The sequence below is a fragment of the Hyperolius riggenbachi genome, chromosome 6 (genome assembly GCF_040937935.1).
Source record: "Hyperolius riggenbachi isolate aHypRig1 chromosome 6, aHypRig1.pri, whole genome shotgun sequence".
Classification (NCBI taxonomy): Eukaryota; Metazoa; Chordata; class Amphibia; order Anura; family Hyperoliidae; genus Hyperolius; species Hyperolius riggenbachi.
The window spans coordinates 254,858,187-254,885,541 of NC_090651.1; the positions used below are offsets into that span (position 1 = coordinate 254,858,187).

The 27,355-nt window shown below is 42.7% G+C and overlaps 1 protein-coding gene across 7 annotated transcripts in view; it reads left to right on the forward strand.

Annotated features, from left to right (window-relative positions):
- Positions 1–27,355, forward strand: part of SAMD11 (sterile alpha motif domain containing 11) — a 272,374-nt gene that overhangs the window by 71,884 nt on the left and 173,135 nt on the right. For all 7 annotated transcript variants that reach the window (XR_011022124.1, XM_068240716.1, XM_068240712.1 and 4 more), the window contains exon 3: positions 21,708–21,877. Coding sequence is in view for 6 of the 7 variants with exons in the window: in XM_068240716.1 (XP_068096817.1) it covers positions 21,708–21,877 (170 nt within the window). In the remaining variant the exon portion in view is untranslated. The remainder of the gene's footprint in view (positions 1–21,707; positions 21,878–27,355) is intronic.

Sequence of the window (27,355 nt, forward strand, 5' to 3'; positions counted from 1 at the left end):
TGGATTTGTGACAGGTTCTCTTTAAAGTTTCATTTCATAGCCACCCGTCACCAGGCATCGGGAGAGAGGACAAATGATAAGGTCAGGACATCTCTTACTGACTCCCGCCGCACAGAAAAACAATGCAGCCTGCTGGGAAAATAACCATAAATGTTCATTATTTGCCCAGGAAAATCAATTTGTCTTCCAATTGACCAAATAAAATAATGTAATTTGCAGGAAAATCCCCCAGGTGTGTCAGGCAAGCCTTCGATCCTTTTTACAGGCGGCGCCGAGGAAAGGGGGAGGGAGGCCATGGCAAACAGACTAAATTATGACATTTATACAACTTTAAATGGCAAAGCCAAGCAGCAGTGTTTATATAGAATGCTACCTAGCCCTGTACTGGATTATATTGATCTATGTTTAAGGGAACATGGGCTGTTTCATGGTTTATTAGTTATACAGTAGTGTGAATTTGACAAGCTTGTTGTTCTGCCTATAGTTTTTAACTATTTATATATACAGTTGAGTCACATCATTATTACCACCAGCTGATATCCCAAATAATCACCTCTGACAGCATTTGCAGCAGACACATGCTGTGGAAGTGACTTAAAGAGAAACTCTGACCAAGAATTGAACTTTATCCCAATCAGTAGCTGATACCCCCTTTTACATAAGAAATCTATTCCTTTTCACAAACAGACCATCAGGGGGCGATGTATGACTGATATTGTGGTGAAACCCCTCCCACAAGAAACTCTGAGGACCGTGGTACTCCTGGCAGTTTTCTGTCTGTGAACCTTGTTGCATTGTGGGAAATAGCTGTTTACAGCTGTTTCCAACTGCCAAAAAAGCATGCAGCAGCTACATCACCTGCCAACAATAAAAATGTCACCATGTAATAAATGTCAGAATGTAAACCAGGGATTTAAAAGATTTTACAATGAGCAAACACTGACTAAATCATTTATACATTCTGTAATTATTTTAAAAATGAAGCTCTTTTTTATTACATTATTTTCACTGGAGTTCCTCGTTAAGGTGGCCATTAAACGAAAATGATCGCTTGGACCCACTAATAGAAGGAGATGGAGCTGCTATCCAATTCAATCTGATACAATTTTCTGTTTGATTCCATCAATTTGATTGGATCAGTTAGCAGCTTTCCTTCTTTTTATGGTGCATACTTTCAATTAATAAGATTGTTATATGCAAATTAGAGGGGTCAGAGCCGAGGAGTCGGAGTTGTGGAATCATAAACTGAGGAGTCAGAGTTGGAGGATTTTGATACCAACTCCACAGCCCTGAACATTATTACATGCTTTGCTTTTGGTTAGAGATGGTCCGAACCTCCAATTTTCGGTTTGAAAACTTCCGCGAAAGGTTCGGTTTGTGCAAACTTTCGCGAACCACAATAGACTTCAATGGGGAGGCGAACTTTGAAAAATAGAAACACTTATGCTGCCCACAAAAGTGATGGAAAAGATGTTTCAAGGGGTGTAACACCTGGAGGGGGGCATGGATGAGTGGGATAGACGCCAAATGTCCCGGGGAAAAATCTGGATTTGACACAAAGCGTTTTAAGGGCAGAAATCACATTGAATGCTAAATTGCAGGCCTAAAGTGCTTTAAAACATCTTGCATGTGTATACATCAATCAGGGAGTGTAATAAGAGTACTGCTTCACACTGACACACCAAACTCACTGTGTAATGCACCGCAAACATCTGTTTGCGTAGTGACGGCTGTGCTGGACTGGTGCGCACCATGGCGAGAGTGCAGGCCATGGCGGTTTTCAAGCCCATATGGTTGGGCTGAGGTAGCTGAATGACAGAACAACTGTGACTGAGTGTCCAGCTGATCAAATTTGGTCTGTCCACAATGAAGCAATGACCTTATTATCTTCTTGTATGTAGGTAGGCATAGGTAGGTGCCCCAGTATAGGTAGGTATACATAGGTAGGTGTCCCAGTATAGGTAGATAGGCATAGGTAGATGCCCCAGTAGTTAGCTAGGCATAGGTAGGAGTCCCAGTATAGGTAGGTAAGCATAGGTAGGTGTCCCAGTATAGGTAGATAGGCATAGGTAGATGCCCCAGTAGTTAGCTAGGCATAGGTAGGAGTCCCAGTATAGGTAGGTAAGCATAGGTAGGTGTCCCAGTATAGGTAGATAGGCATAGGTAGGTGCCCCAGTAGTCAGCTAGGCATAGGTAGGAGTCCCAGTATAGGTAGATAGGCATAGGTAGGAGTCCCAGTATAGGTAAGTAGGTAGGCATAGGTAGGTGTACCAGTATAGGTAGATAGGCATAGGTAGGTGCCCCAGTAGTTAGGCATAGGTAGGAGTCCCAGTATAGGTAGGTGTCCCAGTATAGGTAAGTAGGCATAGGTAGGAGTCCCAGTATAGGTAGGTAGGTGTCCCAGTATAGGTAGATAGGCATAGGTAGGTGCCCCAGTAGTTAGCTAGGCATAGGTAGGAGACCAAGTATAGGTAGGTAGGCATAGGTAGGTGCCCTAGTATAGGTAGGTATGCATAGGTAGGTGCTCTAGTATAGGTAGGTAGGTAGGTAGGCATAGGTAGGTGTCCCCGTATAGGTAAGTAGGTGCCCCAGTAGTTAAGTAGGCATAGGTAGGTGTCCCATTATAGATAGTTAGGCAGGGCCTGGCTGGCACAGTAATAGCAATTACCAAGGTCCAGCTGCAACAGATAGGGCTGTATAATGCAGTGTCAGTGGGCAACACAAAAAAAAAAACACATCAGGAGAACATTAGCTCTCAAAAGAGCTGTTGAGGGGTGCTATTTTAGCAATAACAATCAGCCAAGAGCAAGCTAACAAGCCTACAAGAGCCTAACTAATCTTTCCCTATGAGAGTCAGCAGCTGTTCCTTCACTAATTAATGCAGGCACACGAGTGAGTGTAATGGCCAGCGCTGCCTGCCTTTTATAAGGGGGGTTGTGGCTCCAGGAGAGAGTGTAGCCTAATTGGCTACAATGAGCCTGCTGACTGTGATGTAGAGGGTCAAAGTTGACCCTAATGGCACACTATGGGGGCGAACCGAACTTCCGGAAAAGTTTGCGTTACATGGCGAACGCGAACCACTGGAAGTTTGCCTGAAACCGTTCGCCGGCGAACCGTTCGGGCCATCTCTACCTTTGGTGTGATTGTGGTTTGACCACTCCTAGAGAGGGTAATAGTGGTACTAATTTGCCTTTATTTACACATGAGCCACCTTACAGTGAGCTGGTGAAATTCAATGTATTAGGAAAGGTTTTGTAAGCTTTTCCATCCTGGTAAGCATCAGTAACTGTTGCAAGTCCTCAGAAATCTCTTTTGATTGAGCCGTGACACACTTCCACAAACATCTGATTTGAAGATCACACTTGGCTAGTGAAGACCAAGATTTATTTTCTTTAAATAGAACATGGCTTCATGGCCTCCCGTAGGTTAGCATTTCATTGACTGAAATACCTGTTCCACTTGAAATAAAAATAATAATCTTAGAGGTTCACACACAAATATGCCGACTTTGATTATTTTACTCCATTAAAGCGGATCCGAGATGAAAAACTAACTATAACAAGTAACTTGTCTGTATATGTTATCTAAAGTTTAGATAACATATATATAGACAAGTTTAGTTTACACAGCATATCTATCTGCAAACAGATTCAACAGTTTATGAATATTTATTCCTGTAATACAATGAGGGCAGCCATATTCTGTTTGCCACATTGTCACAGGCTGAGAGCTGGAGATGCTAACAGCTTGCCTGTGTGTAAATTCAGTCCCCTTTCCTCCTTCCTCCTCCTCTCTGCCTCTGAAATCAATGGCTAGTGACACCTCCCCTCCTTAGACTGAGCTCCTATAAGCTCTTGCTACTGTCTGAAAATGCCAAGGCACTGTAAAAAGTTGTGGGCGAGGCTTGTTTAGTTTATAGGGAATTAGAGTATTAAAACAAAAAAAGTATTTGGCTTGAGGAATGCCCTATAAACTATATGAAAGGAACACAATTATGCAATGAGTAAAAGTTTATCTCAGATTCACTTTATTAAATGAAGAAATTAGAACTTTTGTGTTTTTGTTTTCTTATTAAGTACTCATTATCTAGCTTTAGAAATGTGAATATTTAGCAGACCATCTGAGACAAGTCTCTGGATAGATAGCATCTCCCTCTCGGTGTACTTGGGTTAAATTGGAAGAAGCCTCCCTATCCCCTTATTCCATTAGCTCTCTCCCAGGCTTTTGAATAAACCTCCATCAATATTTTGGGTGCAAACCACCTTCTCAGCCCTCGGTCGCAGTTGATCAAAGTTATAGGAAATCCAGAATTCCCACAGAATGAATTAACAAAGTATAGTCAAGGCTTTCCCTCTGGAGGCCAGATTATCTTTCTGATTTTTATATGTAAAAAGAGAACCGAGAGCCCAATATAGTGTAGTAAGTATTGACAATTGGGCAAATGAAACAAGTATAATATATACTCACAAACCAGGGTTACCTCCAAGTAACCACTGTACAGGCAGGTGAGGAGATTAGCCTGTCCTCACTCAGGATTAAGAAGTCGCTCTCTGTAGACAGGAGATGGAAAGGGGTAGCCCCCTCCACCAGGGGTGGATATCAATTATAACGAAATGAAGAACAGAGGCGCCAACAGGATAAAATCAATTCAGAGGCGCTTATCGTGACCTTGAGACTGTACTGTGTATACTCCTATTTTTTATTGCCTGAGGAAGCGGGAATATACCTGCGAAACGCGTTGCCAAAAACCCCTGGAGTGTACCAATAAATTTGATTGTTTTGAATACACAGTTTTTGTGTCTGCTTGCGGGGGGTAAGTCCACCACTGCCTCCTAAGCAATTTTAAAAGTTTTAAGAATTGATTTTATCCTGTTGGCACCTCTGTTCTTCATTACGTTATATATTTCTGATTTTTATGCCCCAGCTGGCGACCAATTGCTTAACCTCTCCCAGCTTCACACTAACTATCCCATTCCCTCCCACAGTAATACCTACAACTAACTAAAAAACTTGATAACAACAAAATGGGGTAAGGGCCATTTTCCACTAGCAGTCGCTAGCGTTCACGCTGAACGCTAGCGATTGCTGAATCGCAAAAGTGCAGGAAACCTCAGACGATTGCGTTCACGATTTTTTCACTGTACTGCATAGCAAAATCGCAGCAAAGATCGCTCCGCGGCGCGATCGCGTTTGACAAAAAAACGAATCGCGGTAGTGGAAATTGCCTACCGCGATTCCCATGTTAATGTGCAAACCGTAGCGATTTAAAAAATCACTAGCGGTTTGTGATTTTGCGATTCAGCATCGCAAACGCAGTGGAAAAGGGCCCTAAGGGACACCTCTCCTCCCAGACAGCTTTTGAGTTCTACTGTCATGACTCAAACGAATCGCAGTAGTGGAAATTGCCTACCGCGATTCCCATGTTAATGTGCAAACCGTAGCGGTTTAAAAAATCACTCGCGGTTTGTGATTTTGCGATTCAGCATCGCAAACGCAGTGGAAAAGGGCCCTAAGGGATACCTCTCCTCCCAGACAGCTTTTGAGTTCTACTGTCATGACTCAGAGTATAAGTATTAGTGTTTATTTACCTGGCGAATATGGTTTGTCAGATCTGCGATAAAAAGCAGTGCTGGCTGATCATTCATGGTCTTGATCTCCATCTGTTTGGACTACATTAACTACAGAGCTCATAGTGAACTCCAGCTTCATAGGTTAGGTTGATAGTTTCTACACCATTACATGTTGAGTTACAACATATCTCCTGGAAACTGGTTGGGCTGCCTTCTGGTAATTTGTCCATGTTGCATTTAGTGATGGTAGCTCATAGTTTGGCACACTCTACCCTTCCTGGTGATAGGCAAAAATGTGGCTGTGTACTAATCTCTCTCTAGAGCTTGTCCTCCAAAAGTGTTGTAGTAGGGTCTGCAGGCTATACAGGTTGTCAGGTCCTTCATTTTCCTCTTAGCTGTACAGTCAAAGAAGCAACAGGTTTTCTGTGACAATCCATTCTAGTTGATGAATTAACCAACCTTAAGCAAGCATGGGTTTCCATTTGTTGTGGAACTACATGGCTGAGCAGTCTTATTTTTCCTTTACAGATCTCCATCCTGCAACATAAATGCATGGTACTGGCAAAGCAATCCACTCGTCTTATCCTGTTATAATCAAATAATTGTATTAGCCAGCTAGTTTACTGGGTGTAGCAATCCAACCTGGAATATTTCTTTACTGTAGGTATGGACAGTTGAGATGTTGGAAGAGTAACTGGTAATCATCTTGTAATTACCCATGTTGATTATATTTAGTTTAAACCTAAAGTGGACCTGAACTCAGAACTTCATCTCAGCTCTAGATAAGCAGCAGCATAATAACCTTTAAAGAGAAACATTTTTTTATTACAGCTGATACAAATCCTGCAATAAATCCGGAGCTAACAGTCTACTTCCTGTTTTCATGGAAGCAGGCATATTGTTAACATACTATGTTTTACAAATGAGCTCTGCTGTGGCAATCAGCTAAGGGATCAAATTACAACGTGTGCTTAGTCACAGATGAGGGGGAATTAGACAGACTAAACTCTCTAAATACAGTACATACAGGGTGCATTTCTATATGTTTTCCTTCTGTCCAGGGCAAGAGTTCAGGTCCACTTTAAACTGCAGGTAAATATAAAGAGATAACTATTTTCTGCATTATGCATTCCTTAGTACCTAGCGACTTGCAAAATAGTTGATGGCTCTCCCTACCTAGCTGCTCTTTACTAGATCAATAAATCAAGTTTTGTTGTCCTCAGCCATGACCAGTGTATAAAGTATGTAATTACCCTGATTATACCCATGTTCTGCATTTTGCAAAAAGCTTTGCTTGGGAACAACATTTTGGATAAAAGAGATGATGTACATGTTGGAGCATTGATATTGTATCTGATTAATCATTAGATCATTTGGCCTTAAAGGGATTCAGAGCTGCATTAAATAAAACTTTTTATACATACCTGGGGATTCCTCCAACTCCATACCCACCGAACGCTCCCACGCCGCTGTCCTCAGTCTTTTCGCAGCTCCGATACCGGGTCCCCGCACTTCCGTCATTCGGGCCAGTCTACACAGGAGAAGTGCGCCCTCTACGTATCTCTCCAGCGGCTGCTGGAGAGATACGCAAACAGCGCACTTCACTTACATCAGACTGTCTCCGACTGACGAAAGTGCGGGGACCCGGTATCAGAGCTGCGGGAAGACTGAGGACGGCGGCGTGGGAGCGATCCCTGCGTGTGGGGCTGGAGGAAGCCCCAGGTATGTATAAAAAGTTTTATTTAATCCAGCTCTGGTACACAGATGCAAAAAGTTGATCATAATGATTGAGGCCCTATCATTAAGATGGCACTCAAGGGAACGAAGGCTATACAGACATGTCGCCTGGCTAAAGCTGAGCAGTGTATACCGTACAATGAAGAGGAATGATGGGGTAACACATAAGCAAGCAACTTCCACCAGCTGGGCTAAGGAGAAGAACAATGTAGCAAAACACAATTTAAACCTAACTTTTAATAGATTTGATTAAAATGCCTGTCTCTGCAGATATCGCAATACTATTCTGGGGAGAGGAATTGGGAATCCCTGAAAACCATGCATAGCCTTTATTTGGCTCTAATCAGTATTATGGTCTACCCCCTTTTCCCCAGACTGATATAACTACATACTATACACACATCACCCCACCACAACCCAACATGTTTCATTCCTTTAAAAGAGGGGCTTCATCAGGGGGAAATATGAAATTGCAAGGTGCTACCATTGTCAATACATAAAGTTTATGTACACTTTATGTATTGACACTGGTAGCACCTTGCAATTTCATATTTTCCCCTGATGAAGCCCCTCTTTTAAAGGGGTGAAACATGTCAGGTTTTACCCCTTTTCATTTTTACTCATCTGGGGCTTCTACCAGCCCCCTGCAGCCGATCCGTGCCTTCCCAGTCACTCATGGATCCTCCTGTCCCCCGCTGCCAGCTAGTTTTGTTTTTTCAGACAGGCCCGAAACTAGCTGGCGGTGGGGGACAGGAGGATCTGTGAGTGACTTCAAGGGCACGGGACGGCTGCAGTGGGGTGGTAGAAGCTTCAGATCAGTAAAACTGATTTTTTTTATCCATATTTTAAGTATCCCTTTAATGTGAAGAATGACCTTGCATTTCCTTGGAAAGTTTAGAAAGGTCAGGTTTGTATGTCGATACACCTTCAACTTATCTTATAGGAAAAGATAGGAACTGTAAAATAAATCCTATAGATCCCTGCTGTTTCTTGTAGTTCTATGCTGGCTGAATAATGTTGACAGGCCAACTTTATACCTTTCAACAGCGTACTAGTTATGATGGAACCTGAGGTCTCCCAGTAGTGCTCGGCCCACCCATTTACATCCAACACATTAAGAGCTATAGTTATAGGCAGCAGCAGCCTAGGTAGCGTACTATTACATCTCACTGCTGCTGATTCTGCTGACGGAGGTTTGGACTAGTCTGGAAGAGGCTCTGAAAAAGGCTGTGCAGTACAACACGGGTCGCACTTGGGCTGCTACACAAACGTGACGTGGCGGCTACACACATGGCACTCAGTCACACAACATTGCTTTGGAGAGACCCAGAGGGGAGGAGATAGAGGATTCTACAGGGCTTGGCGAGATGGGCCGCACCAACTGGCAAGTGCACAAGTGGGGAGGAGCATAATGGTAGGCATATTTGGCTTGGGAGCCACCGATTCCGATCCCTGGCTTAGGCAAGCCTCTTTTGCTTATTATGAAATCTTAGCTATTGCTTACTTTCTGCAACTCAACCTGTCAAACATGCTTCTCAAAGTCTCCTCTTTACAGTTGAAACTGAGACTTGCTTACTATGACAATTATTAACCTGCGCTGTGGTCCTATCATCTGCAAATCCTACAATCTGACTCTCAGAAACTTGTCTTCTGATGTTGTTGTGGCTTTGGGTCTGCCAGAAATTTTCCTGTAAGAGATTCCCCCCAGTTTCTGAGTGTGTTATGCCTGGCGGATCAACTCATTTTTCTCCTCATTCTCCCCTTCTGTCACTCCTGCCCCACTTTGTGTCTTCCCTTCCCCCGCATAGCACATTACTAGCCTGCAGGCTATCGAAGTGTCTGTGCAGCCTCGGCCATGCAATGTCGGGTTGTGGTGGGGTGATGTATGTTTATAGTACATAGCTGTTATATCAATCTGGGGAAAAGGGGTAGACCATAATACTGATTAGAGCCAAATATTAATGTTTTTTAGATAGGTAAAATTGTGTTTTGCTAATTTAATTCAGGTTTGTGTAATTGAGAAGAACAATGTGCTTGCTACGCAGTGTGTAAAGGTCCGGCATGTCAGATTGCGATATCATGTGGGCACCACTATGCAAATATTGTATGGCTAAAATAGGGTCTAAAGACCACTGTGGCTGTTTCCCCACTAATGTGTGTACAGCGTTTTGAAGTCCAGTGATTCCTCCAAAAAGAAGGGGAGGGGAGGGGGGGGGGATATAGTATTGCCATCCAATCAATCTCTGCTTCACTACTCAATGCTGATGCTTCCAGGAAAGCAAGAGCAGACGGATGCCTCCTTGAATGGTTCTTTCTGCATTGCCCAACTAGCTTGCTTGGGTTGTGTCCATTGCCAGGCTGCATTAATTACTTAAATTGCAATGACGAAGAGGGAGATCACTGATATAGCTTATAGTTTTCTAGCACTTTTACAAATGGACAACAGAACTGACTGTATAGAATTACAGTTTATTTGGCAGACAAGACCAATTCCATGTATGCATTTCAAGTTTGTATTTAGCCATTTAGGTTCAGTTTAGCTTTAAAGGTTTTGTTTTACTTGAATTTACTCTGCCAATAATTTGTGTCTTTTTATGTGTATGAATGAAAGTAAACCCAGAAAAAGGACAGGAATATGTTTGAACATTTAATATAGAGCTTCGCTGTTGATTGCTTTGACCTTTCCAGGCTCCACTCTTCCAATTTCCTTTATTTTTATGGAGTTCATCCTGACAGCATAAGAAATGGTGCCGGTAGGTTTACTTATGGGGGAATGACTTTAGAGGAGACATGTTTTCTGCTTTATACGCGTTGATGATCGAAGACTGTTCAAAATCCATATAAAATAAACCTTTTTTTAACAAATTGGGTTACGATCATAGTTGTGCAGCAACTCCTAGCAAAAAAACTGTCAAAACTCACCTTCCACTGCTAAGACTAAAATTGGATTGGCTGTTTCACTTCGCTGCTTGCAGTGTGTACTTACACTCCAGTGTGTCATAGTGGCGGGCTGGTTATAATTAGGAAATCTTGTCTTCTATCAGAGTCGGCACATCAGGCCAGATAGTCTTTCCTGTTCTGTTGCAGAATACCACACGGTGAAACCAATATCTCTTTTTTTTGTATGTCCTATGAAAATACTTAGCTGTGGCTTTTACAAGGAGGAAACCATTATTTATTATCTGAGAGAGGGAGAGCACCGGGTGGGTTATGGCGCAAGGGGTGGCGGGGGTTCACAGTCTAGATGGCAGGATTTCCGTCACATATGGAAAAGGTTATGCTCTCTGCTCTCCCAGTAGTGGGCTGCACGGGGCTTTTTTTTTCTTTTAATCTCACCCCAAGGCAACATTTACTAAGTAAATGCAGGAGATCACTCGGAAGCCCAAAGAGAAGGAACAGGCCATTGGTATTTTTAACCTTCAGATGTAGAATGGTAATGAAGCTATGGTGTAATTCAAGCAAACCTATCCATCTTCAAAATAAGTTTTACTGTGACATATCCGTTATTGTTAGTTTTTCCATGTTACTGGCAAGGCTGTGTAGTCTGTACAAAAATCATCCAACTACATGATTGTTATGCTAAATACAATTCAGCCTTCCTAAAACAAAATTTAACTTTAATGCCTGGTACACACCATGCAATTTCCCATCAGTTAGACAGGTCGAAACGATTATTTCCAACAGGTACGATCTGATTTCTGATCATTTTTCTGATCAACTTTGTATAGAAGTGCATCAAACAGGAGAGAAAAAAGGTCCGGGAGCAGCTCGACATAACTTTTAAAACACATTTTTTAATGATCCTTCTTAAAAAGTATTTCCATGCAGCTATAAAAATACAAAAATGAAGTCAAGATGATGTATAGAAGTGATCGGAAAAATTGATCAGAATTTGGAAATCATATCGGACCTGTTGGAAATAATTGATTCGTCTCCTCTATCAGATGGGAAATTGCATGGTGTGTACCAGGCATTAGTAAGTCTAAATTGTATTTAGCATAACCTTTTTAGTACGTGAATTTAGAAGTTCAAGTATGTCCCTCCAACAAAATGCATGCTGTATCTTGTGGTGCTTTAACAACTGGAGGGCCACAGATTGACCATAACTAATCTAGAGCACTTTGATAGTTGTCTTCTCTGGCCAGTTCCTCACACAGCAAGGAAGAGAATGCCTGTGTCCCATGCTCTTCTGTAGAAAGAGGCTGCCTGTAGTTAAAGAGCAATTAGCACAGTGAGAATTGTTAGCAGTGAAAAAGTGAAGCCTACTCATCAGGCCACCCTCCAGCTGTGAGGAGAAGGCCAGCAGCCTCTATTACTGTCCATTTCCCTCCTGGCTTCCAGTGTCGTGACATATAGAAACAGGTCAGGGCCAAGCTATTTTTGCTGCTGAAGCTTTACCTGTTTTGCAGGATTTTGGGATAATAGATTTCAGTTTGGTATCTGCCTCCTGGGCATGTGTGCTTGTTTGTGTCACTCATTTTCGTACCAAGCATCTGCAAGCCTGTCTGCACTGGACAGTTGTCGCCACATATAATTATATGCACGGGAACGTTTAGCAGTTAATGTTCCTTTCTTCTTTTTTTTCCCCCCGCTTGTACCACCCTCATACAAGCACTGCTGTTTGAGTTGAAGGGTAGACAGCGCTTAGCCATCACAGAACCTCAGCCTAGATGCGTCTTCTCCCACACGGCTGGACTACTGCAATGCCCTCTATACAGGCCTTCCCAACAAAGACCTGTACCGCCTACAATTAGTCCAGAATGCTGCTGCCAGATTGCTAACAAACCAGCCTCGCCACTGTCACATAACACCGATTCTTCGCTCACTGCACTGGCTACCTGTAAAATGGAGAATACTCTTCAAGATTGCACTGTTGGCATTCAAATCCCCACACGATTTGGACCCTTGATACATGAAGGACTTGCTGAAACTGCACTACACCTTCCTCAACCTCAGATCAGCAGGATCCATAAACGTGGTCACTCCCAGAGTGCACCTCAAAACCTTTGTCGGAGCTTTCTGTCATGCTGCCCCTATCCTTTGGAACTCCCTACCACATCCAGTAAAGACAGCCTCATCAATAGAGTTATTCAAATCTAGACTGAAGAGCTACCTGTTTAACCAAGCATTTGCGGACTTCTATAATTCTTCCTCTGTACCACAATTTACCAATCAACCAATTACTGGTCTGAGCTATGCTTATGCTCTTTGAGTCCTATGGGAGAAAAGCACTTTACAAATGTTGGTTGTTGTTATTGTCTTCTTCATAACTTCCCTTCATTCGATAGTTAAATAAATCATTTATCTTTTCCTCTACTCAACAGTGTTCAAAAAATCCTGCCAGATGAACTCTGGATGTAAATTATTTTTCCAATTTTCACTAGTCCATTCGTCTGCAAACTAATTTGTCAAAAGACTCAAATATCAGCAGTTGAACGATTAAGATTTATTTTGAGAGCCAAATATCTTTTCTAGAACCATGTTTTTAGGAATCGGTTTAAACTAGCTACTAACATTAATTAAAACCAGATATCATAGTAATAATCTTATATCATAAACAAAAAACGATATTTCACATTAAAATAGAAACATGACAATACACACATTTAATGTGTAGAATGACCTTACATTTCCTTGGAAAGTTTAGAAAAGTCAGGTTTGTATGTCCTACTCCTTACACCTTCAACTTATCTTCTAGGAAAATATAGGAACTGTAAAATAAACCATGTAGATCCCTGCTGTTTCTTGTAGTGCCATGCTGGCTGAATAATGTTGACAGGCCAACTTTATACCTTTCAACAGTGTGCTAGTTATGATGGAACCTGAGGTCCCTCAGTAGTGCCCGGCCCATCCATTCACATCCAACACGTTAAGAGCTATAATTAAAGGCAGCAGCAGCCGGGTAGTGTACCGTTACATCTTGCTTCAGCCGATTCTGCTCCTCTAGAGGAGGCTCTGAAAAAGGTTGTGCACTGCCAAGTCCACACAGTGCAGTACAGTCTGGGTCGCACTTTGGTGGCTACACACGTGACATTGCACTCAGTCACATGACATTTGGAGAGGCCCAGAGGGGAGGAGATAAAGGGTTTGACAGGGCTTGGTGAAATGGGCCGCACCAACTGGCAACTACACAAGGAGGGCGGAGCTTAATGATAGGCTAGCCCCAGCCGCTAGCAGAGCCACACTTGAGTGGCCAAAAAGCCACATGTGGCTTGGGAGCCACAGATTCCGATCCCTGGCCTAGGCAAGCCTCTTTTGCTTATTATGACTCTGAGAAACTTGTCTTCAGATGTTGTTGTGGCTTTGCGTCTGCCAAACCTTTTCCTGTCAGAGATTCCCCCCCAGTTTCTTATGGCCCATACTCACGGGCAGCAAAAGTTGCCTGTCGCCAGCACACGTGAGCATGTGGGCGACAGGCCAGCGACGTTCTTCCTCCCCCCGCCGGAAGCTCCGCATTCTCAATGGAGGTTGCTGTCGCTAGTCCGCGTACTCACGCGGACTAGCGACAGTTGCGGCGGAGGTGCGGCGGCGACTGTCGCTAGGCGATTGAAACTTTCAATCGCCTGGTGACATCAGCGGCGGGCGACAGTTCAGGGTGTGCGCTCATGCGACGGCCCATACTCACGGGCGACCTGTTGCCGCAACACGCGCGCGCCGCGTGTTGCGGCGACAATTGTAGCCCGTGAGTATGGGCCATAAGTGTGTTATGCCTGGTGGATCGACTCATTTTTCTCCTCATTCACCCTTCCTGTCACTCCTGCCCCACTCTGTGTCTTCCCCTCCCCTGCATAGCACCAGAGCACATTGCTAGCCTGCAGGCTATCAAGGTGTCTGTACAGCCTCGGCCATGCAGGGTCCACCAAAGGATCAAACCTCAATCTCCACCAGGAGACATGCCTTGTGCGTGTGTGCAAGGCTTAAGTACAATGAAATGGACCTTCAATGGACTTAGGTCTGCATAAAATGCCCATGGCTTCCACAGAGGATGGTTTGTTTCTAATGTGCGTTTTTCACACACGTCAGCTGAATGTCGGCAATGGGAATCGCACATGGTATGTGAATAATAGTGCAAGCAGTAGGTTTTTCTCCCGTTTGCAGAAACTGCACTGAGTATGACCCAGCTCATTGGTTAACATGAGCTTTCACATCTGGAGCGATTCTGCATGCGGGAAAAACGCGTGCGATTCCCCCAAGTGTGATCCCTCTCTCAAAGTAGTACAACCTATGGCCAGTAATAATGTGCTTTAATACAAAAACATGTGGAGAATGTGCGCATTGTAAGCCGACCACACCAAACACATACAAAAAGACACGTGGAAATGCAGTGCAAATTTTGCCTAAGAATCCAATTCAACCACATGATTTATTTTTCCCTAAGGACAGTTAGGCTAGGAGAGCAGAATATGCCAGACATCAGTTGGTTAATAAAGTAAACCAGAGACGAAGCACCCTCATGTATTTTACCATATATATCAGTGGGAACATGACAGTAAATACCTACCCTGCTCTCTGTTTCATTCTTCACTGTTCAGCTTGCTTCTTGCCAGCCCTGATAAAATCCCCGACTGTAGCTGAGTCTGTGTTCTCAGATGTCTTTTCAAGCCCAAGCCTGCCCCCTTGTGGCTCTGCTATAATGACTCGGCTATAGTAATTCCTGAGCAAAGCCAGACTGAATGATCAGTCGGGGATTGTATCAGGGCTGATAAGAAGCAAGCTGAACAGCGAATAATGAAACAGAGAGCAGGGTAGGTGTTTTCTCTAATGTTCCCACTGATATATATGGTAAAAAAGATGATGGTGCTTCGTCTCTGGTTCACTTTAAGACCTCTATGAAGGACTAGATTGGACAACTATGGACATTTTTTTTTTCACAGCTTTGTTGACTACTTACAATCATTTCCTTCTAATGAAGCTTTTGACATATTCAGATAAAAAGCAAAAATTGCCCTGTGTATGGATCATTGTTGTTATCACAAAGCGTGTTTATTATTATAATGTTTGCTGTGTAAGGTGTTTTCTAATTATAGATAGCACACCTTGGGTGTAGAGCGGAAAATGCTTTTTATAACCCTATGAAGCTTGAAAATGCTCAGGCAGGCTGTGTTTTTGTTACCAGCTAATCCAGCAGTGCAGGAGTTAACATGGGAGCAGCGCGCTGCTTGTTATTTTTCCTTTCTCCGCTTCCGCACGCTCTTCACAGCTTGCTGCCGATGAGGGACGCGCAGCGCTGGGATCAATTAAAGCCTGACGAGCCCTGACTGGGGAACCTTTCCATTTCAGCCCAACTCCAGATGTCACAGCTGGGGATGCAGCTGTTCTGACCTCCTCCTGCAACCCAGGGAGGTAGAAGCTGAGGGGTTTCATAATAAATATATGTCTGTGTGTGTGCGACTGTATATTTAATGCACATGCATGTGTTTGAGCCTACAAATGACTGTGAATAGGCTCAGCTACACGTGCAGGTTATAATATCTGAAATGTTAGAAATGATCTAGAGCATTGGATGACGTGTGTGCAATCGCAGATGGGATGTTGCTGTGCAAAATAGCAAATGCCACCCAAGAACCTTTCAGTTGTGCCTTTGGCAAACTATAACAATCCTTGGCCTAGGTGTGCTTGCATTCAGCAAATCCTGGCACAGTAAATGCTACCATCGAGGTTGTGTGTAACCCGTGCCATGTGCTTATTAACAAAAAACAAAACAAAAACAGAAGATAAAGTTGTGCAGCAAACATTACCAACCAGTGATGTTCAATACTGGTAGAAACCAGTATTTATTTATTTAAGTATTTATATAGCGCTGACATATTACGCAGCACTGTACAGAGTATATTGTAGGGGCTCACAATCTAGTCCCTACCAGTGATGTAAAGTGATCCATACTAATCTGTAGAAACCAGTTATGATCAGTAACTCATACCAACCAGCGATACATAGTAACCCATACCAACCAGTGATGCATAGTAACCCATACCAACCAGTGATGCATAGTAACCCATACCAACCAGTGATGTATAGTAACCGAAACCAACCAGTGATGTATAGTAACTCAAACCAATCAGTCATGTACAGTAACCCATACCAAACAGTGATGTACAGTAAGCCATACCAACCAGTGATGTATACTAACCCATACCAACCAGTGATGTATAGTAACCATTACCACCCAGTGATGTATAGTAAGCCATACCAACCAGTGATGTATAGTAACCATTACCACCCAGTGATGTATAGTAAGCCATACCAACCAGTGATGTATAGTAACCATTACCACCCAGTGATGTACAGTAACTCATACCAACCAGTGATGTATAGTAACCATTACCACCCAGTGATGTACAGTAACTCATACCAACCAGTGATGTATAGTAACCCACACCATCCAGTGATATGTAGTAAGCCGTACCAACCAGTTATGTATAGTAACCATTACCATCCAGTGATGTACAGTAACCCACACCAACTAGTGATGTATAGTAACCCACACCATCCAGTGATATGTAGTAAGCCATACCAACCAGTGATGTATAGTAACCATTACCATCCAGTGATGTACAGTAACCCATACCAACTAGTGATGTATAGTAACCCACACCATCCAGTGATATGTAGTAAGCCATACCAACCAGTGATGTATAGTAAGCTATACCAACCAGTGATGTATAGTAACCCACACCATCCAGTGATATGTAGTAAGCCGTACCAACCAGTTATGTATAGTAACCATTACCATCCAGTGATGTACAGTAACCCATACCAACTAGTGATGTATAGTAACCCACACCATCCAGTGATATGTAGTAAGCCATACCAACCAGTGATGTATAGTAAGCTATACCAACCAGTGATGTATAGTAACCCATAAAAGTGATGTATAGTAAGCCATACCAACCAGTGATGCATAGTAAAACATACCAACCAGTGGAGTACAGTATTTTGTATCAACCAGTGTTTTTCTCATTTGCTGGAGCCAATGCTGGGCCTGTATAAGTTTTGTTTTTGCTGCAGTAGTAGAGGCCAGTGACCTGTACACACAATATAGGCTCAACAACATGAGGGACATTGTTTAAAAAGGGATAGTTTAATTAAAGCAGGTCCTCTCTTACACTGGCAGGTTTCTCTCTAGCTACAGAGATGCTCACAGATAGTAGCTTGAATGCATGGTCATTGGTATTGAACTGAAGAGAAGGAGGTAGTTTTACTAGCTGTAGTGCTCCCAGTCTACCCCCTTCCCCTACATGATGTCATGCCCACCCAACGGTCAGGCAGTTCTGGCTGATATTCCGGTTTGCTGCATGATTTGCATGGGGGGGAAGGGGGCACCCTGAGCCCCAGTGGATTTAACCTCAATAAAGCTGATACAATGTGTCAGTGGGTTCACTCCTGTTTTATCATTATTGTTAATGGAATCCCTACTGACGGGAGTCTCAAACCTTCTCCATTGCTTGCTGAAATGTTGCTGATATTCAGCTGCTTGTGGTGGAGCAATAAACAGCTCTGCTGCTAATGACTCTCCAGAATATTGGTAAATGCTTTTGGGTGGTTCCTCTAGCGATGTGCTACTAGTAATTGCATGTGTGTCACACAGGCCGGTCACCTTCACCTTTTCGTGTACTACGGTATTGTGGCTATGTTTACAGGTAGCCTGCTTCTGGACTGAATTCTTACCTCTATCAAGTGTAGGCATCAGACATTCATAGATATTATGTATTTATATAGTGCTTTCTAGGGTTCATAGTCCTGTCACGAAGGCTGTGTTCACAATATGTGTGTTACTGCTCGTGAACGGACTGCCCATACAGTTATGTGGGCAGTGCAGTTCCTCCAATTACAGATGCAGCACTCATCACCCTCAAACTTACAAATGCAGTCACTATTATACTCCAAATAACAAATGCAGCAATTATTATCCCCAAAATAACAAATACAGTGGTCCTTTGGAGGTAAGCCCACTTTCCTCCATGCTACATAGTTTTGAATTATTTTATATTTTTGGTGCCTCCTTACCTTATCATTTTCCTTATAAAAAAAGTTCTTGTTAAAATTGGGGCCCCCATGGCTCCCCTAATATAACAAGTGTGGCCTCTGTACTCAACGTTTTTAACAAGTGTTACCTCTTTGATCGTATCTACCAATATCTATTGTTGCAATATATTATCAGTTGACTTTTGATCACTTTTGTGCAGCTTATTGATGGAAAGGCTGATTGGTCACATTGTAAAAACTCTGCAAGGTGGTAGGATAGGAGCAGTGGGAGATTAATGGTCCATATTACAAGGCTGTGGAGTCGGTACAAAAATCTTCCGACTCCTCAGTTTATGAAACCACGACTCCAACTCCGACTCCGGGTAACCAAAATGGCTCAGACTCCGACTCTCCGACTCCTTAGTCTAATACTTAACAGGGCTGTGGATTTTGTACAAAAATCATCCGACTCCGACTCCTGACTCCAACTCCTCAGTTTATGAAATCAACGACTCCAACTCCGACTCCGGGTGCCCAAAATTGTCCCGACTTCAACTCCTCGACTTCAACTCCGACTTCACAGCCCTGCTATATTATTGTACCGCATCAAGCAAATTTATGCTAAAATGCATAGAAATTGAGTTTGCAGTATTCAGCAGGATTCTATCACTATCTATATTCAATAGGGATTGGTAGACTTAGCATATCAGGCCATAATCCATCCGTATATGGCTAGCTTTAAACACCATACTTTCTGACAGTTATCCTTTCCTCCAGTCTGATGGTGCTATCCTGCTTGAGCACCCAGGCAGGCTTGGGACTGCAAAATTGATTTCGGGAAATGCGGTTGAAGCACATAATCATCTCCTGCTTGCATCTGCACTGAGGGATCGGGAAGAGACTCTGTCTAGTCGTATGGCAATGGGAAAGTGTCACTAGTAAAGGTGAGTACACACGCTATATTAAACTTGGCCAGAGGCAGCATTGGCGCCTCGGCTGAGAATCACATGCATACATGTGTCCCCAAGGTCGTTTAAACACCCAGATCTCTATGACAGTGACCCTCAAGTGCATTGTTTCCCTCCTTACTCTTTCCACTTTTAGCCACTCCATTGCATGCCACGCTGTCACCCGTCCTCCCCTCCCCATAGCAACAGACCTGTCCCTGAACTGTGACCCCAAGGGACACATCCAGATGCCTTCAGACAACAGCCATTGTGCATTTGTATGCACCTTTATTGTCAAAAATGGTGCAGAGTTCCTGAAGGGTTTTTATTGAACTTCAAGGTTCTAGAAAACCTTGATTGATAACGCCTGCCGTATAACTTATAACAGACCAATGACTGGGGAATGAAGCTACAGAGCTGTGACATTGTGGTTGTAGCCTTGAAGGTGGAGGTCAGGGGCTATGAACATATTTATAGGCACAGTAAGGGAAGAGCAGAAGAGTGACCTTATCAGTGCTCTAGTGCTCCGTCATTGTTCGTCCTTTGGGATGGGGGGCATGACCAAGTGATTTTGCTTATTTATAATATATAAAAGAGAAGTCGGTCTTGTGGCTGTTCAGCGTGACAGGGTTGGTGTGTGGGAAACTCATCAGTGGCTGAGCAAAATTATAAAGTGGCATATGAAAACAGTTCACATGTAAATATCTGAACTGTGCATTTAGCTGCTTGTCTGGATTTAATCTGTAGAGTGTGTGGGACCTTTCAGGGGCTAAAGGGCTGGTGGGAATTTTGACAGCTGGGATATAGTGTCTCCTCCTGTATGGATAGTCAGTTTCCCTCCCGGTGCTACAGCTAAATGCCTGCATATCCTTTCGTGTTATTAATCATGAGTCCCTAGATGTAGCCCGACGACTGCTAACCGCCCCACAGCGCCTTAATGGCCATAAAGAGTTTTTATGATCCGGCCGCTATCTTTTCTCTCTGACGCACATTCAATCACAATGAATCCTTCCCTGCACTCTCCCAGAATAGACGTTTCTTTCCCCTTGTACGCCTGGCGAGATGAGCCTCTCCTTTATTCTCTGGCTATCGTCAGCTGATTGCCACCTTACATTACTCGGTGGCTATGGATGGGTGTGAAAGACATCCATGGTTCATACAATATGCAGATTTTCATTCTACATTATACCAAAACTGCCAGACCCTTTATCACAGTGGCCACTTACCTCTTGCTCAGCTCTTTATTTCAGTGTTCCACAAAGGTGGGAAATGTATAATCGTGTGACTTATTTGTTCATTCATTTTTCTGTCGTCCTCCTCCACTAAATTCCTGCAGACCTTGTATGTAGATAACGGACCACATAACATAATAACAGTGCAAATTATAAACTAGATAAAGCATTGGAGCTTTTTATGTATGGTATGGGGTAGCATGGTGGCTTTCTTGTCTCGCAGCACTAGGGTCCCTGGTTCAATTCTGGACAAGTACACTACCTGCATGGAGTTTGTATATTCTCCTCGTTTGCATGGGGTTTTCTAGAGATACTTCGGTGTTCCCCCACATCCCAAAAACATACAGACAGGTTCATTTCCCCCTCTCCACCTCGCCGTGACGAATTCTCTGTTTCCCCATGTGAGTAGATGGACTAGTACAAAACCTGCCAGATTTTTAACTGCCTACTATAAGTGACAGCAACATAGAATAAAATGCGTTATAAATTACTTTTTTTTTCTTAAGACAGATGTACATCTCTAAATTTTACAATTTTTCATGATGGTTGTACTTTAAAGGGAATCTGAAGCGAGAAGTATGTGGAGGCTGGCATATTTATTTCCTTTTAAACAATGCAAGTTGACTGGCAGCTCTGCAAACTATTTGGTTGCAGTATTGTTTGAATCACACCAGAAACAAGCATGTAGCTAATCTAGTCAGATTTAACGAAAATGACAAAAACACCTGATCTGCTGCATGCCTGTTCATGGTCTATGGCTAAAAGTATAAGAAGCAGAGGATCGGCAGCATAGCCAGGCAACTGGTATTGCTTAATAGGTAATAAAAATGGCAGCCTCTATATCCCACTCACTTCAGGTGTCCTTTAAGTGGAGGGGATTTGCATTGAATTGGGAAATATATTTTCATGATAACAAGCACCCCTTTCTGAACCAGATATCGATTGCAGTGAGGTATTTGTGCATTTGGGACTCTGTTGTTCCAAGAATTCACAGGAATCTGTGTAACATTACTAAGTTTTACATTCATTTTCTGGCAGCTTCTGGTAAAATCATTGAACCGCATGGTTTACTCTGGTTTACTAGAGTACAACATATACCCTGAACACAGACCGCAGTTGAAGCAGTCTGAAAACTGCATGTGAACAGTCTTTTTGTATACTGGAGCCTCATATTTTGAATAACCTTAATATTCACGAATGCAGTAAGCATTGTTGGAAACAATAATTCAACTTTATTTTGTTCTCTTTTACTGCAGAATCGGGGTCGTCTGGCTGAGAAAAGGACCATTCCGCTTCCTCCCAGTAGAATACCTAAAAAGGAACCTTGCTCTGTCTTCTCTGTGGGTGATGATAGTCCCAAAGGAAATGGAGAGATCCAGACTGTAAAGCTGGAAGAGGATCTGCACATCAGTATCATGAAAAGAAGGTACATGTCCTAACGAGATACTGCATTTAACAAGCTCCCAGCGCCCCTGGGGTGGAGGCTTTGAACAACCGTCTTGTGTGGGCTCATTTTGGCTGATCCCTCCCTTACGCTGGCAACATTTTCATGGAAACAGGATCTGTTCGTGCCTCTCGGACAGCACCTGCTGCTATCACTGATCCCATCCCAGCGTGAGACAGGGCTGCACAGCTCTGCTAATCTTGTAAAATTTGGACGGTGGGAGAATTTGTGCTCCAGGGACATAAGTCTGTTTCACAGGGGCCACCTTGTAGCCATATTATATGAATTATGGTGCACCTTTTAACTTCTGTACTGTTAAAGGACCAAAGAAACTAAAATAAGTGTAAATAGATCTTATGATGAAAACTTAAAGGACAACTAAAGTGAGAGGGATATGGAGGCTGCCATATTTATTTCCTTTTAAACTATACCAGTTACCTGGTTATCTGGCTGATCCTGTGCCTCTAATACTTTTAGACAAAGACCCTGAACAAGCATGCAACAGATCAGGTGTTTCTGACATTATTGTCAGATCTGGCAAGATTAGCTGCATGCTTGTTTCTGGTGTTACTCAGACACTGCTGCAGCCAAATAGACCAGCAGGGCTGCCAGGCAACTGGTATTGTTAAAAACGAAACAAATATGGCAGCCTTTATATCCTTCTCACTTCAGGTGTCCTTTAAGGAGCCCCACAGAGATGAGGCTATGAGAGCAAGCTGTTGCTACAGACTTCCTCTACAGTTTTCCATTGCGTTGATCACGATTACCCTTCTTAGCCGTTTAAGCCCAGCTCCAGGGCCGACTGTTATTTTAGCTTTCAGGGAAATGGAAAAGGTTTTCTTCTCTTTAGGGTTTTTGTTGCCATCTGTGATCACATCTGACAGTCGAGTAGGTAAATTCCTTCAATGGGGACAAAAAAGTAAATAAAATCTTTTTTTGGAAAGTGGGGAACCGGTATCCATGAAGCTTTTACTGCTCTCCGTCATTTGTTGTACCTGGGGCCACCAGTGTTCATATTAAAGCCATTTTTTCCTGGTCTTGGGCCTAAGGATGATTTCCAAAAGAAATAAAAAAAATATCACAACCATGTCACACAGGCAGCTGCAATGCAGCAACTACTGTAGTTGCTAGCAACTAGTCACTTGTGCTAGTTACTTTTAGTTATCATTGTCCACTCAATTAAAATGTCTAGTCGCCAGTGATATGGTCTAAAGGAGTAGAGAACATGTTCTGCCTAGTTTGGATATAATTCTTAAAGTGGTATGAAACTTACATTTCATCTCTAAAGCACTAAAAACGGCATAAGACTGATATAATATATATATATATATATATATTATATTGTAGAAGAGCCAGGCACCTCTGACAGTCACAGAGGTGCCTGGCTCTTCTACTGACCACATATGCTATTGCTCCGTTGTTATTGCCTGATGAAGCGGGATCAAACCTGCGAAACGCGTTGCACATTTGGAGTTCATAAATAAAATATATTGACTGTATTTACTACAGTCGTTGTGTGTCTACTTGGAGGAGGTAAGTCCACCGCTATCTCCTCTATTTACCACGAATTTGGTATTTAAGCTTTTTTAGCTTCCTTTTATCCTTTCGGCGCCTCTGTTCTCCTGCATAATATTGAGTCCACCCTGGGTGGAGGGTTGAACCCCCTTTTTCTCATCTACAAAGAGCAACTTCTTATTCCTGAGTGGGGTCAGGAAAATATCCCCACCTGCCTTTACAGTGGTTGCCTAATGGTAACCCTAGTTTGTGAATATTACTATTTACTCTATCTAGTAACCATTTACCAGTACATATTACACTATTGGGGCTCTTGGTGTTCCTTGTTTTTATCGTTTTGAATCTAAACCATGTATGTTTAGCTTGAATTATTTTTGTTTCATTATTTAAGTTCAGTTTTAATACTTCCTGCAAAACTTGCTTTGTAGAGTGTTAGCTTATCAAATAGTTACAGCATTGGGTTTAGTCTTTTTTATTTTTTTATTTTTTTTTATTTTGGTGTACTTGTATTTAACCACTTCACAACGGAGGGGTTTTACCCCTGAAGCACCAGCGCAATTTGTACATTGCAGCGCTGCTTCCATTCATTTTTTACTGTGATATGATTGGTTATTGGGGACTGGGGTCCCCATAACCAATCATTGCACTGCAGAGCGGGGGTGTGTGCGCGCGCGCGCGGGTCGCGGGGGCGCGCGATCGCGCGCTACACGTTTGTTTACATTAATGTGTTATCAATGGAGACTGCTTCTGTTTGAAGCAGCCTCCATTGTGTCCGCAATCGGCGCGTCTAATTGGATTTAGGAACGCTTGTTCCTAACATCCAATTAGTCACCTGCTGTGCTGGCTGGCTGGAGTGTGCGCGCGAGGTCCCCGCCCACTCCCAGCCAGTAAACAAATAAGTGCGCCTTTCTCCGTCCCTGGGGGTGAAGCAGTGCGCAGAGGGACGGAGAAATTTAGCACTGGGGGGTCAAGTGGTTAAATGTGGTTAAAACAGCTTACATGAAGCTCTGATCTGATAATGGCTTATTGATTTTTAGTTCTCTTTTACAATACCAGCATGTCACGCCTGTAGTTTACTTTACAAAAATTACTTGTCGCTGGCTTGTTGTACTATTCTCCATGTTTAATGAAGTACTGCCAGTATTGGTATGGGGATGATAAAAAGTAAAAATTGATAACCAGGAAATGGAAGATGAGGCGTAGCAAAGTAGTGATAATAATGGGGAGAATAGCGGACCAGCCATACGTGGACCAATAGTGGCCCACTCTGGTAAGTTATTGATTACTCTTGAAATGGAAATTGATTGGGTAGTACTGATCAATTTACCACCATGCATCGCTTGCTCTGAGTCAGATTTCAGCAGAAATCTGATCGAGAATCGATTGATCCTCTGCCACTGTTAGCGCTCTACTGCTCAATGCTGTGAAAAATGATGCAGCAGTCGATTCCTTGTCAATCCTTTTAACCCCAATTAACATTTACTACCAATCAGAAGTTTAATGATTGTGCCTGAAGGGTCAGTAGGCCACAGAAATAGCATGCTCATTTGATCAAAGTTTCTAAAACTGTCACTAACTTAGGCTTCTCTATGGCTACCTTTGGTTTAAGTATAGCAGAGTAACTGTTTATATTGTACATAGGCCTCAACTCACTAAGCTTTATCAAACACTTTATCAAACGTTTTATAATTTACCTCATGGGTAAAATCTAATTTTGAATTCACTAAGGTGTTATAGATCTATTGAATGTTTTATCGATAAAACATTCGATAAATATCTAACCGTAGTGAATTCAAAATTAGCTTTTACCCATGAGGTAAACTATCAAATGTTTGATAAAGTGTTTGATAAAGCTTAGTGAATTGAGGCCTATATAGTGTGGGTAAATGCCAATATCTTATAACCGTGGTAAAAATCAATAAAGCAAGTGTATTGCATTATTGAGGGCAACATATGACATTTTTATGCAACAATAAGGTGTTACTCCGCCTCAGCACAAAAATCCTTATAATGCTGGGCATACACGGTAAGTTTGTATCCTTATCAATCGAGCCGCTGATGGCTCGATTGATAATATCCGACAGGTCAGATGACCTGCCGGATAGATTCCCTGCTCGATCCCTGCCGGCGGACAATAGTGGGGAATCGAGCGGCTGATAAAGAGCCGTATTTTGACCAGCCAGAACCCGAAGTGGCCAGACTTCGGGTTCTGGCCGTAACATATACAAGGTCTGGAGTAATCAATCTCATTAACAGCTGAGAACAAAAAGAAGGCGGCTTTCACAGTGAAACACTAAGCTACTGATCAGCATGACTTAAAAAACAGAATAATATTGTGTAATAACGAGGTCAGTTTCAGTCAGATCAGGTGTCGGGGCCAAGTCTGATGGCAGTTCATTACCCCAAGCATATATTTAGCATATGATTAGGCTGTTTAAATGTTTGTGATCATATAAAAAGTGAGAAAAAAATGTTTATTTTGAGATGCTTATATCATGTTATTATTATTATTATGCTATTACACTTCCTGAAGCAATTTACAGAGTATACCTGCCAAGTTGAATTGCTTCCTGTCCCTTGGCAGTGCTCAGTCTAATGTCCCTACTGGAATCTAATGCCAACTTGGTGGGAAGCCAGTTAACCGTATGATTTTGGGGTTTGATGGGAAACCAGAGCCCCTAGGGAAATTGTTACAAACTTCATTAAGATATTGTCCTGGCTGAGATTCAGACCTATTATTACTCTTATGCTTTTGTGACAGTGCTAACTTCTAGGCCACCATTTTGCACCTTCACATGGAATCCCATATAAATTCACCAGAAGGATAAGATAATATATAATGTCATTCCCCATTGCCACACACACACCCATTTGTTTCTTAATTACGTTTGCATTTATCCTGATTACACTCTGTCCCTGGCCTAGTCATGTTCTCTTGTTATGTGTCTGTGTTGGGTTTCATTATTCTGGGTACAGCCTCGTTGTTTTATGCACAGCAGAGATGACCCTTGAGATTTATTGAACAATAATAGTGGAACAATTCTCACTGGCGCCAGTCAGATGATTCACACTTCATACAGTGATATGACGGCAAGCTATCCGGACACTTTGACATATACCTGAGAGCTACTGAATGTGTGACTGTGAGGGCTTGGAGATTTACACGTTAGTGTGAAAAGGAACATTTAAATCTCAAAGTTAAAAAGAAAAGCAATGAGTACAATTCCTGCTCACAGTACTAGACCTTCAGTTCAGCCGCTGGTTATTTGCCATTGATGTTCATGCATTAGGAAGACCACATACATGAAAAGACAATACCTCAAGGTTCTCTGCAGGCTCTTCGGGCCAAGCGAAGGAGAGCATTTGGATAGGTTTGATAACCTTGCCCGATAGCCATTATTTAATATATAAAGAGGCTAGCCAAGTCTGCATGTGTCATTTTTTTCTTGTCTGCATTTGATGAACAGGAATGTTTAGCAGAGTTTTGTACTTGTATAACAGGTATGGACTGTTGAAAATTGCTGGGCATTTGTGAGCCACTGTATATCAATTCATGTACGCGCGGTGACTTAGTGGATAGCATTCTTGCCTTATAGCGCTGAGTCTCTGGCTTGAATTTGAATGTTCTCACTGCATTTGTGTGGGTTTCAGGGCCTAGACAATGGGCACAGGTCTATGGTAGGTTTTAGATTGTGAGCTCCTTGTAGGGACAGTTAGGACAAGACTGTATAAATTCTCAATAACAATAATAATGCACATCTGCATAGGCAGCAACTGCCCGCCCGGATGCAACTTGCATCAAGCATTAAATTACATGCAACATGCACACATCATTGCATTCCAGCGGTTCTGAAGATGTGTTTAGCTTACAGGGACAACAAAGGATGATTTGCATATTCAGCAGTGATGCATTGTGGGAGACATCATATGCTCACTTCAATCTGA